Source organism: Rhinolophus sinicus, chromosome 15 (assembly GCF_057876585.1).
Source record: "Rhinolophus sinicus isolate RSI-liver-muscle chromosome 15, RSI-T2T, whole genome shotgun sequence".
Lineage (NCBI taxonomy): Eukaryota > Metazoa > Chordata > Mammalia > Chiroptera > Rhinolophidae > Rhinolophus > Rhinolophus sinicus.
This window is the reverse complement of record NC_142515.1, coordinates 91,539,776-91,551,566: the sequence shown is the minus strand read 5'-3', so window position 1 is coordinate 91,551,566 and position 11,791 is coordinate 91,539,776. Positions and strand designations below refer to the sequence as shown.

At 50.3% G+C, this 11,791-nt stretch overlaps 1 protein-coding gene across 1 annotated transcript; it reads left to right on the top strand.

Annotated features, from left to right (window-relative positions):
- The first annotated feature begins 1,577 nt into the window (after positions 1-1,577).
- NKX2-6 (NK2 homeobox 6) lies at positions 1,578-8,468 on the top strand. The gene is made up of 2 exons (XM_019714101.3): positions 1,578-1,997; positions 4,887-8,468. Exons 1-2 carry the CDS (start codon positions 1,724-1,726, stop codon positions 5,525-5,527), a joined length of 915 nt encoding a protein of 304 aa, XP_019569660.3. The 5' UTR covers positions 1,578-1,723; the 3' UTR covers positions 5,528-8,468.
- Positions 8,469-11,791: the final 3,323 nt, after the last annotated feature.

Genomic DNA, 11,791 nt, shown 5'->3' with positions numbered 1-11,791 from the left:
GCTGGGCCACAGCGGGAGCCACTTAACCTCTCTGATCTCCACTCCTCACTGAGAAAAAAAAAAAAAAAGAACAAGAAGAAGCTGGAAACACTCAGAGTATCGCTTCGCTATAAAGATTAAATGATACAATGTACGAGAAACTATTACTTGGCTAAATCATCAAATTTGTTGTTCTTTGCATGAATTTTTTGCCAGAATGTTTGCAGCCACTGGCCTGGGGAGAGTCCAGTTTATCTGGGTTTCGGGAAATAATAACACCTAGTCTTTTTAATATTACATTTGCCCAAGAAGATTTCTTTAAATATTTGATCTGAAATCCCAAAAAGAACTCTAGTGAGATATCATTTTGATTTAAAACTCTTTAGACTGTGCTGACACTGCTGACCCCCGGAATCACGTTGTTGTGATTGAACCAGGTAGCATGAGAAATAGCAGTGAACGTTCCTTGATGATTTCATATGCATTATCTCACTTAATTCTCATAACCATCCTCTAATGGGCACGTTCTTTTCTTCTTTTTTGAATGAGCTTAGAGAGATAAATACTTTCCCCAAAGGCAACATTTGATATGATACATAGCAAAGCTAGACCCATTGACTCCACCTCCATATTCATAACCGCTGTACCACCCTGCCTCCCTTTCCTCGGTGCCGGCTGTGTCCACGGAGCTTTTCTGAAGATCTTAACACTCGTCAAAACCTCCCACCCTGGGGATGGTGGTAGTGGGGCGCTGCGTTCATACACACACGCAGTACTCTCGAGGCAATCAACTTGAGGGAGGATAAAGGAGAGGAAAGGAAGGAACTTGGGGACAAGACGGGCAAGGTTAGCCCTTGTTGGCACCTTCGCGCGAGCCAGGGCCATTCCCTTTCCGACCTCCCCCCACCCATTCGCGGAGCCTGCTAAGAGCCTGGGGGCTCCCGCAGTATTGCTCCCTTGCCTTTCCCTCGCCCCAGAGCTGACATGCTCCACCTGGGAAGTGGCAGATCCGGGCTCCTCAGACTCGGACTTGGCTCTAAGCGAGACATTTCCACCTCTGTCTAGGCCATGACGGGTCAAGACTCGGTCCTCCGCGGTGCAGCCTCTGCTCCCTGGAAGGAACTCCCGGCCGCCTGCCCCCGCCCTGAGTCCACGAGGACTCCCGCGTGCGCCTACATCCCGCGGTGCCCAGCGGTCTCCACTTGAGTTTTCCTCTGCCACAGGAGTGGATAGTTGATCTAAGGCCAGGCAGGATGGACTGGCTCGGGTTGCAAACATGGGCTGCCACCCCTCCTCCCCGCACGTCCTCTAGGAAAGTCCCGGCGGACCCGGGGTTGACCTCGGAAGCTCGCGCTGGTACCGTATTCACCGAGATACAAGCCGCGCGCAGCACCATCTCTCCTGTTTTCCTTGCTTTGAGAACCTTCAATATGAACCAAACCTTCCCAGAGGGTGGCTGGGGCTGCAGAGGAATTAAAGGGGCGCGAGAAGAAAGCGCTAGGGGAAGAAGGTGCTGGGTTAGTTAGCACGTGGTTTCTGCGGGGACCAATGGGTGTTGGCGGTCTCGTCACTCGGCGCTGGTCACCCCGCTGCAGGGATGGCCCAGACGAAGGCGCAGTCCAGGACTCTGGGCGTCTGCCCCAGACCTTGGGTCTGCGGTGCCGGCAGCGACAAGACGTGAAGCTCTGGGCGCTGAGCTCCGCGGGGACCGGGGACGCCCCAGCCCCCTCTCTCAGCCTTCGGGATGCTGCAGAACCCTGTCACTTCCACCCCCTTCTTGGTCAACGACATCTTGAGGCTGGAGCGCGAGCATATTGGACTTGAGGCCTTGCAACTGTGGGGAGCACAAAGGAGTCCGGAAAACTCCCAGCACCTGCGACTGGTACCAGAGCCGCGAGGGTCGGAGGTTCACAACACCCGTAGCAGCAGCGGCGACAGAAGGCAGAACGGGTCAGAGCTTCCTAGGGGTTCCTGTGAGAAGGTCACAGAGGTGGTCGCAGAACGGATGGGGGAGCCACGTGAGTAGAAGCTCAGGTCTTGGCCCCCACATGGAGATCATGGGGAGGGGGGTCATTACCAGTAGCGGGACATGCATTTCCTGTCTTCCCCGTTCCCAGGGCCTATCTTCATTTCCCCTCATTTGAACAGTCCAAAAGACAGGCTCTAAGCCCTCTCTGCCACCCCCTCCAGACCCCCAGTGTGCTTCACCTCCCATAAGGAAAATAAGGTCCTGAATCTTAGAGGTTCACTATTTCCACTGCCTGTCCTCCTCTTATTCCTACAAACACATCACTCCGCTCACAGCCACAGTCCCAGAAACGCCAGCTTCTCTTTCTCACAGCGAAACACGCTAGGCTATCTTAGCCGGGCCACCCCCGATGCTCTCTACTCTAACCCATCTGCCAAAGGTGTGGCCATCAAAGCAGCAGGGCGCTTTGGGAAAGGAAACGCCTACAGCTCTAGAATCAATCCCAGATCGGCTCTTTTTTGGGGACTTTTTAAGTGGCCTGGCCAGCACAGTCAATCCTTTGCCTGGTTCCTCCTCTTGAAAATGAGAACTGGCGACCAGACCAAGTGGTGTCTGAGTCCCTGGGCGCCGACCACCGTGCAAGCGCTGGCGGTGGGCCCTACACGTCTGGGAGCACAGTAAGGGGAGCTCGGTTTTTAGCTGCTCCGGGAGGGGGCTCCACGGAGGCTGGCAGTTTCCGCACCTGGTCTAGGAAGGTGTAACTCGTGTGCCCGCCGCGAGGCCCCGGCACCTGCGTCCAAAGGCAGGAAGGGAAGAAGCAGGCGGGAAGTTGTGTTGCATTGTCTCCTGAGACCCGGGAGGCCTCAGCAGAAGAGGCTTAACAATCTGAGAGATGAAAAAGCCCCTCTTCCTCTCGTCCAACCTCTGCGCCTGGGTCCAGCCTCCCCGCCGGCCTGGGGTCTCCAAGAGACGCCTTGCAGGCCGAGCCTCCTCTGCCTGACGGTGTCACGGTCCCTCCATTCAAGGCGCAAGTTAGCCAAATAAAGAGACTAGTTGGGAGTTATTCATCGACTTGTAGCCTGGTTAGTCACCGACTCTAGAGTCTGGAGAACATTAATCTTTGCTCTATTCGCAAAGAAGCCTGTGGTTTTCCTGCTCCGGACTCTAAACACGAAACTCCTTCGGCGCTTCTCAGCAAACTTGGCGTTCATCGGCCCTAGAGAGAAAAGGTCACGCTTTTCGGACTACTGCTGTCCCCTCACAGCCTAAGGCAGCGCGTATCTCCTGCAGCTGTCGTGGACGCAGAGAAGGGCCCAAGCCCGGCTCCGGGAACTAAGCCCAGGGAGCCGCAGTGAACGGGTCAACAAGGGACTTTCCTGGTGGCCTTGGCGCACTTCATCCGTCCCCAGCCGACCCACCTTGCTTTCAGGGACGCAGGGTGAGAGGTGCTCCGGACTGTGACCAGGGCGGGGGACGCTGGCATGCGCCCGGGGTGCCGCGCAGCCCCTTGGCCTGCGTGGTCAGCCACTTTCCAATGGGGTCTTGCTTAAACCACAGTGTTACTTTTCGATTTGCTAAAACACCAAACACTCGTCAATATTTTTCCTCTTTGGAGATGTCCTGTTTCTCTGAGCACAGACTTCTGTAAAGGAAGTTTTTATTTCTTCACACTTTAAATACCAAGGAGCCTTATTGAGCTAGCACGGGATTTGGAGTTGGGGTCTATCCCGCACCTGCTCTAATTAGGCCTGTCCCACTTCGCCTCGCCATGAGCTTGCATCCCCTCCACGTTCTTGGTTTCCTCCTGGCGTGAGTTTCCACGAAAACAGCGTTTCCTCCCTACCCACCCTTGGGTAGCTTAAGCGGAAAACAGAGCTTAAGCGGATACAGGAAGAGAAGTGGGAAGAAGGGTAGGAAGGCCCATCTTGCCGGGCTGCGAGCACAGCGTCAGCAGCTGGGGTCTTCAGCCCTGTTTTAACGGGTTCCGTTGGAGCCGCCTCCGGGTGCGCGGCGAGGGCGCTACTCAAACAGAGGAAGTCAACGAGAAGCCAATGCCACCCGCCTGGCAGGGAGACCCCAAAGAAGAAAAAGGTAGCTTTTTAAAAAGCCAAATGTGGATCTCAACTTTATAGTATAGCCCTCCAAGAGAACCTCACGTTTCAGGCCAAAAATCAGGAGTCAGAAAATACTTTGTTTTGTTTATTTTGTTAATTTGGATTACAGAATCTCACGTGCAAGAAATATGGGACCAGTCCCTGGTGCCTATGGAGCACTTGATGACCAAAAAGACAATGGTGTGTACCGAGGGGGGATAAAGGTGGGAGACACTCGAGACTCCTGGCTTGGAGCCAAGTATCCCGCCATACGCACGGAATCACGATGGATAATCAGGTAGACAGGACCCTGCTGGCAAGCACGTCACTGAATTCTCTTCTCGTTTTATCTCTCTTTATCTCTCTCTCTCTCCCCTCCCCCTCCTCTCTTTCCACCAAGGGCAAAGTCAGCCCCCATTTGACAGGCCCCATACTATCTTAGCTGTGCTCGGTCATGCTTGATCCTTGCAGCAAAAGCTTCTTCAAACTCGACGACACTTTAGAACTGAAATCGCAGCGAGCCGCCCCTGCCCACCGCCCATACGCAAACACTCTAAGGAAATGAAGCTAGCTTAGACTCTTGATCAAGTCTACCATTTGGGAAATGGCTGCACAATGGGGACAGTTGCGTCACAATTTACATATGTTCCAGCAGGTCCAAAAGCGACAGTTTGGGGGAAAGGAACCCTCAGACCGGCCTGGGGAGGGGGTGAGGGCTCGCAGAAGGCGGGGTGGGGGGCAAAGTGGAGGCTACCAGGGGCGAGAGACATCTCTTGAAAACAGTGTAAGAATTACTCAGGTGAGCCTTAGACGGTGCTGACGGTGTTCCCTTCCCGTGCTTTTAGAGCCGGGTCTCCGCGCAGCCTCGCCCCTCCGTGGCGGGACCCGGGGGCCAGAGCGCTGTGCTGCCAGCAGCGGCGACGGCAGCAGCGGCGACGGCACGCCCGGCGAGCGCGCGGAGCAGCCCAAGGCGCGGCAGCGACGGAGGCCACGCGTGCTCTTCTCACAGGCGCAGGTGCTGGCGCTAGAGCGGCGCTTCAAGCAGCAACGCTACTTGTCGGCACCAGAACGAGAGCATCTGGCCAGCGCGCTGCAGCTCACGTCTACGCAGGTCAAGATCTGGTTCCAGAACCGGCGCTACAAGTGCAAGAGACAGCGTCAGGACAAGTCCCTAGAGCTGGCGAGCCACCCCCTGGCGCCGCGGCGTGTGGCGGTGCCGGTGCTAGTGCGGGACGGTAAGCCCTGCCTAGGCCCTGGCGCACCAGCCTTCCCGGGTCCCTACGGCGCGGCCGCAGCGTCCTATTCCTGTTACAGCAGCTACGCTGGCGCTCCTTACAGCGCTAGCTACCGCGGAGGCTACGCGGGCGCGCCCCCGGGCCCCACCCCGCCGGCGCCCCTGGCCAGCGCGGGCCTTGGCGGGGGTGGCCCCAGCGCCACCACGCAGGGCCCTCTGCCACCCACGCTGCAGGGTGTCGGGGCCTGGTGAAGCACCCAGGCTCAGACACACCCACCAAGGCCGGGTGCTCAACCAGCTCTCCACCAACGGGTCGCGGCCGAAATGATGGGCCACCGCAGTAGAGGGAAGAGGCGACCCGAAGGCACTTCTCCTTCGAGCGATCCTTGGGACTGCGAATTGCCCCCGAGACTTTTCGGCTGAAGTCCCTGGTTCATCCCCCAAGAGACAGAAGGAAGGCCTTCTCCAGCTGCCCATGACGCAGCACTGGGGGAGGAAAGGCGAGGGTGGCCGGCAGTGTCGGGTGTCCGGGCAATACTGAGGCAGGAGACTTTTCGGGCCTCAAATCCAGGTCTGAGAAGCCCTTTAATTTGTGTGCAGCAGCCCCAGGTTTTGGGGGAGGATGACTCTGGACAGCGGGTGCTCTGGAGGGCCTCGGCCCTCCACTTACGGGCAACAGGGTGGGGAATGAATAAGAAAAGGAGATGAGTGTGGGAAGGGGGGTGAAAAGCTGGGAAGAGAAGTATCCCGGTCAGGAAGAGGGATTGTCGTTCCGTTTAATCCCCCGCCTCAAGGCTGCGCTCCAGAGGACTCCGGATTAATCCAATGGAACGCTCTTTTCTGGGGCCACAATTGGTCCCCAGGAAATGTCCTCTGGTTCTTCCCTCTGTGTCAGTGCATTTTATCTCTTATATACAGCTCAGCATCTTAAAGAAACATATGAAATATATTTGTGTGTGTTCGCATGTGCGTAGGCTATTGGAATCTGTCCACCTCTCAGGGACCTCTAAACAACTGACAAAGTAAAAATGAAACCCAGAAGTTCTGAGTCCTCAGTACATACAGACTCCCTAGGGAGACAAAATGGATTCCACACTGGAGATAGGTTACTTGATTTTCTCTCTCCCATCCCCTCTTCTTCTGTAGGGTTTCTTTCAGATCATTGGAGGTTTCTACCTTCAGAATCAGGAAAGGAGGCCTCCACTTGTCCATAAGTCCTAGCATCATGGGAGCCTGAACTGAGGGAAATTGTGACTCCCGGACCCAGATATGTCTGAAGTCATACAAACTGAAGACTGAAAAAAATTCATTTTCTTAATGGGAACGTGGGATCAAATAAGAAATTTGTCTTTATCAAGCACTCGGAGGAAAATCAGAGTTGGGTGATTTTTTTCTTTTTTCATTTTTGAGAACATTTTTAGACAATGAAATCTCTGGTTCTTCATTCTCTGGACCACTAACTTGTCAAAAGTTAAATTCTATTATTTAATAAATTCTAATATTTAATTTAAATGCACTGGACGTGCATTTTCCCATTTCTGAATGTGCCCTGGTTGTTTTTACTGATGGGAGAAGTAGACTGGTCCTATGTAAGGTATACCTAACTAGTTTGCATCTCTTAAAACGTACATGTTGAAGCTAAAAACAGGAGTAATTGTTCCTATTTTTTCTTACTATGATTTCCTTACATTTTCTCTCATTTTTGTTTTCATCCCCTTCTCTTTTAGTTCTCCATTTTCACTGTTGTTAGAAGTGCATTTAGAAACACTCTGAAGTGTCTTTCAATCATAGTTAGGGTGCCCCTGGCAATAAAAAGTGCAGTATGTATATTTTAAATTCAGAAATCTCAAAAATATTCCTTGGTCAATTAAGCTAAGAAAAAAACAGATTACAGTTAAAATTTCCATCATGAGAAAATTGTCTTCTTTCACTCTGAGGGGGGGGGGGCAATCCTTATAAGAGGACAGGTTACCCGTGGACACTGGCCTTAGATTCATCACAGTTGAGTTTAAGTTTAATGTTTCCACTGAGTAATTGTGTGCCAGGCCTTCAGTTGTTAAATGAGTTGTTTTCAATTTTCCAAGATCAGGTTCTAAAATACTGTATGTTAAGCTTTAAAAATCCTTTGTTGCTGTCCTTTGGGTAAGATCCTTACCCTAGAAATCTAGGTCATTACCGTGTGGATCTAGTAACGTACGTGGCACAGAGTAGGAAATCAGTAAATGTATTCCCTTCACCCGACTAGCCCTTTGTAACATAAAAAAGGAACCCAGAAGCAGAATTTTTAACATAAAAAAGGAAGCCAGAACCCAGAATTTTTAACCCTTTTAAAAATTACCAGACATGTGATGTTCTGAACAGGCCTCCCCCGACTCCCTCCAGGCTTTGTACCATGGACAAAACCAGAGGAGCAGCCATGGCTGTGCTCAAGGCTGTGAGTGAAGGAGAACAAGCCTTAGTCCAGGCATCAGCAACAGCCATCGCTGAACATTTCTGCTAGGGACACGGAGGAAATAAGATTTGGCTGCCTCCCTTAAGGAATTTACTACTTAATTGGATACCAGAAACGAACAGGAGAATGGTATCTAAAAATACAAGGTGGTATATGCTGCCTGTCAAGTAGGACAGACAACAAGCTCTCTAGAGAGAAACAAAATCCAGTGTGAGATGGGGTGCTTAGAGAAGACGCTTAGAGGATGTGGATTAAGCCTGGTGATTAGGGTGGGAATGGCACTATTTACTGGGAGAGGTTCCCAGAAAGGTCTAGGACTTAGGGATAAAGAAAAGTAAATGGGCACATGCTGAAGCCAGAATCATACCGTGTTTCCCCAAAACTAAGACTGGGTCTTATATTAATTCTTGCTCCAAAAGATGCATTAGGGCTTCTGTTCAGGGGATGTCATCCTGAAAAATCATGCTAGGGCTTCTTTTCCAGTTAGGTCTTATTTTTGGGGAAACACAGTATTTCCTAGCAGTTTGAGATACAATTCAAGGCTCACTTCTGGAATTTGTAAACTGTATTCAGTTGGTTGAAGCCCCGGGGGTGTGAGGCTGGAGGGGGTATTGATTTCATAGACACCCAAGATCATTTTAAATGTTCCACTGACCTGTGACATTTTCCGTTTTGCCTTCCCACTCCCCCACTGCTGTAGCATCCATATTTGCTGGTTTAATCAAAATAAAACAAAAACAAATAAACCTATAACAAAACCTTGTCCACGTGGATTTCTCTTCAGAGGGGCGCATGGACGTTTGAGATTCACAGGACTATGGTTTCTTTACAAAAGGAAAGAAAAGAGAAGACTCTTTGCTTCTCCCATGTCCCCCCTTTCTGCCTGTCAGGGTCACTTTGAAACGCATCCCTCTCCCCCGCTCTTCAAGCCCACCCCCAGCTGCCCATCTTCCATCCTGTAATCTCTCCTTTGCACTGAAAGCTGCCCTTTTTGTGTGTGTGTCTTACCGACCACAGCTTATCCCAGGCATGGCTTTCACCAGGCAGCCGCTCTGTAAGCAATCAGCCTCTTATCTGCATCGTTCAGTCCCATCACTCCAGTCACCTCTTAATGTTCACAAGTTCCCCAAATGGGAAGTAATTGACCTCTAAACAAAACAGAAAAGCTCTCAGAGAGATAGCAGAGGTTCCTTTCTTGAGTGTCCCAGGGCTAGGGGTCTCACCTAGGCCAGGTGGATAAGTCAATAAAAATGCAGACTTCCTGGCTCCCTGTCCTTCCTTTCCCCCCTCCCAGCCCCTTTAAGCCAGTTTCATCCTGATACAATCTGCAAATCAGATGGAGCATGAGTCTAACTAGATTGTGGAGTTGCCAGAGATTTCTGCTATTTATTTTTTGTAATTTTATCATTATGATGTAACTTTTGGGGGACACACTTAAATCTTTTAAAATTCCATCGGAAAAGTGTTTACCATCCTCAGCGTTTATACCAACTCTTTATTATATCAGCCCACTAACTTGCCCTTTTTCTTTTTCACAAAACAAGGGAACTCCTGGCATTAAGGCTACGCTGCCCCCACCCCCCGACACACACACACCTTCCCATAAAGAGGCCTCTCCAGAGAGAAGGAAGGTGGTGGAGGAACACTGAGTTAGGAGCTGCTGGACCTCATTCTAGTCCCAGTTCAACAAGTGACACTATGTGACCTTGAGCAAGTCTTTTAACTTCTCTGGGCTTCAGTTTCCTGCTTTATGAAATTGAAGAGGTGAATCTCTAGGCTATTATTCTAATTTTGGATGGCTCCCTGTTGATTTCACATACCTTTATATATTTTTTTAATTGTACAATAGATCATATATCCAGAGACTACCTAAAACCTATACATACAATTTTAGAGAATAATTGTAAAGTGAACACAGCTGTAAACCCCTCTCAAGCAAGAAACAGGGGGTGCCAAATTCCCAGCAGCCCTTCTCCCCTTGTCCCTCCCAGAACGCAACCCCCTTCTTCCTTCCTTCCTAAGGATATACCAGCTATTCTGACTTCTGAGGCTAATTGACAGGCTTCTCTTTATGGATTTACCCCTATGGACACATCCCTCACAACATGGTTTACTTTTGCCTGATTGTGAATGTACATAAATAGAATCTTACTGAACATATTCTTTCAGATTTGCTTCTTTTATTCAACTTGATGCTTGTTAGATTTATCCATGTGGTTGTGTGGAGCTTTAGTTTGTTCATTTTCATTACCACATGGCGCCCCACTGAATGCATCAACTTCGGTGTATGTATTTACTGAAAATGCAGATAGTTTCCGGTTATACTGTAGAATACTGCTAGTGGTACCTATGCCACAGGTACAGCTGTATTCTCTGGCTAGAGTTTGTGCTGGCCTCTGTGAACTGACTTGCAGGGCAGGATGCATCCTTTGACAGATTTCTATTTATTAACAAATAGCCTTACACTGGTACAGCCTTTTAACTAGTGTATCCTTTCACTGGGTACTCACCACCTCCATCTGAGGCAGAGTACATTACTATTCCCATTCATAGAGGAAAAGTCCGAGGGCCAGAAAGTTAGTTAGCCGGCCACACGGTGAGTTAGTGACAGAACGGGGGCTAGACCCTGAACCCTGGGTTACTTCCACTGAATACTCAACAGGAAATTCAAGTCCTGATACAAATCTGGTGACTATTGAGTGACACTGTTTTCTTTATTACCTAAGGGAAAAATGTATAAGAGGGGTGGGAGCCTTTTGGAAAGCATCAAGATGCGATAAGTAGGAAGCAAGATGCCAGAGAGGGTGGGAGGTGGATGGGAGAGATAAGACGGCACCTTCAGACACTTTGGGGAGAACAGAATATTTAAAGACTCTGGCTTTTGCATCCCCCTTGACTGTTTTTGTCAACATTTTCATCTGCATTTTGAACCCCCAGGGACACTGATTCATGCTTTCAGATGCCCAGCTCTTGAGAGTGGGGAGAGGTCAGTCCTGAGCTGTTCCTCCCCCTTCATTCACCTCCCCCCACCGCGAGGAGAGAGCTTCGTGGGAAGGCACTCTGCTTCCTCCTGACTCTGTTTAGACTCCAGCAATTCCCCCCACTCTCAGCCTGAGAGAAAGATGTGGTCTTAGTGACACAGTCCAGATTCTACTCTAAGAAAAGCAGATATGCCCAGCAGCCTGGCCACAAGCCTCAGAACACTTTCTAAATGAGTCCCTATGGGGCCATCCTCATAAGCTAGTCTCAGTCAAACCCGGCTCCTTCCCATCCATGCCTCAGTGACTCCTGCTTCCTCCTGTCACCAGCCCAGCTTAATTGCCTGAAACCCTAGGGCCCAGGAAATTAGAATCCGAAGTTAGGACTTGAGTGGGCCAAAGGTGAACCTTTCCTTTGATGGCTCCCATCTCCAGGGCTATGCTGGGCCCCCTGGTACCTCCCCTGCACATTCCCTGTGGTGAGGTGCCCTGGCACCTGCTCCTGGACCACCTTGGACTTCTCCATCATAATGCATTTATTCTCCATGCCATTCTCCCTTCTAAACAATCAGCCTCGTGTCTGTCTCAGACCCTGGTGTGTTTCCAGCATGCCCTGTGCCTGTCATGGAGTAGGGGCTTTTAATATTGTTTGTTGATGGATTAAATTGTTGCTGACTGGCTTCCTTGCACGGGCTCACACATCTGCCTTAAAAACCCCAGCTTACACCTGGCTCCTTGGTCATCAGAATCCTCTGGAAAAGAAGGCGTCCTGTGTGTGGATAGGGATCTGGCTCTTGGCAGGGGTCGTCTGAGCCCTGATAACAGGGACCCTAAGAACTTCTGTCAGGCAGCAGTTATGGCCATGGGGAAAAAGGAATTCCTCTGTTTTATTCTTCCAGCCACTGTCCTGTAGGTCAACTTAACTTTAATTAGCAAGTACTAAGAAGCATTACATTGAACACTGTAGAGGAATATAAAAGCAGTATCATTTTAAAAAATATTTATGTGATCAGAGAAACACAAGGGTGCTTAAGGCAGAGCCCTTGTCTTTAAGAAGGTTGTAAAACCATGGGTAAGACAAGCACC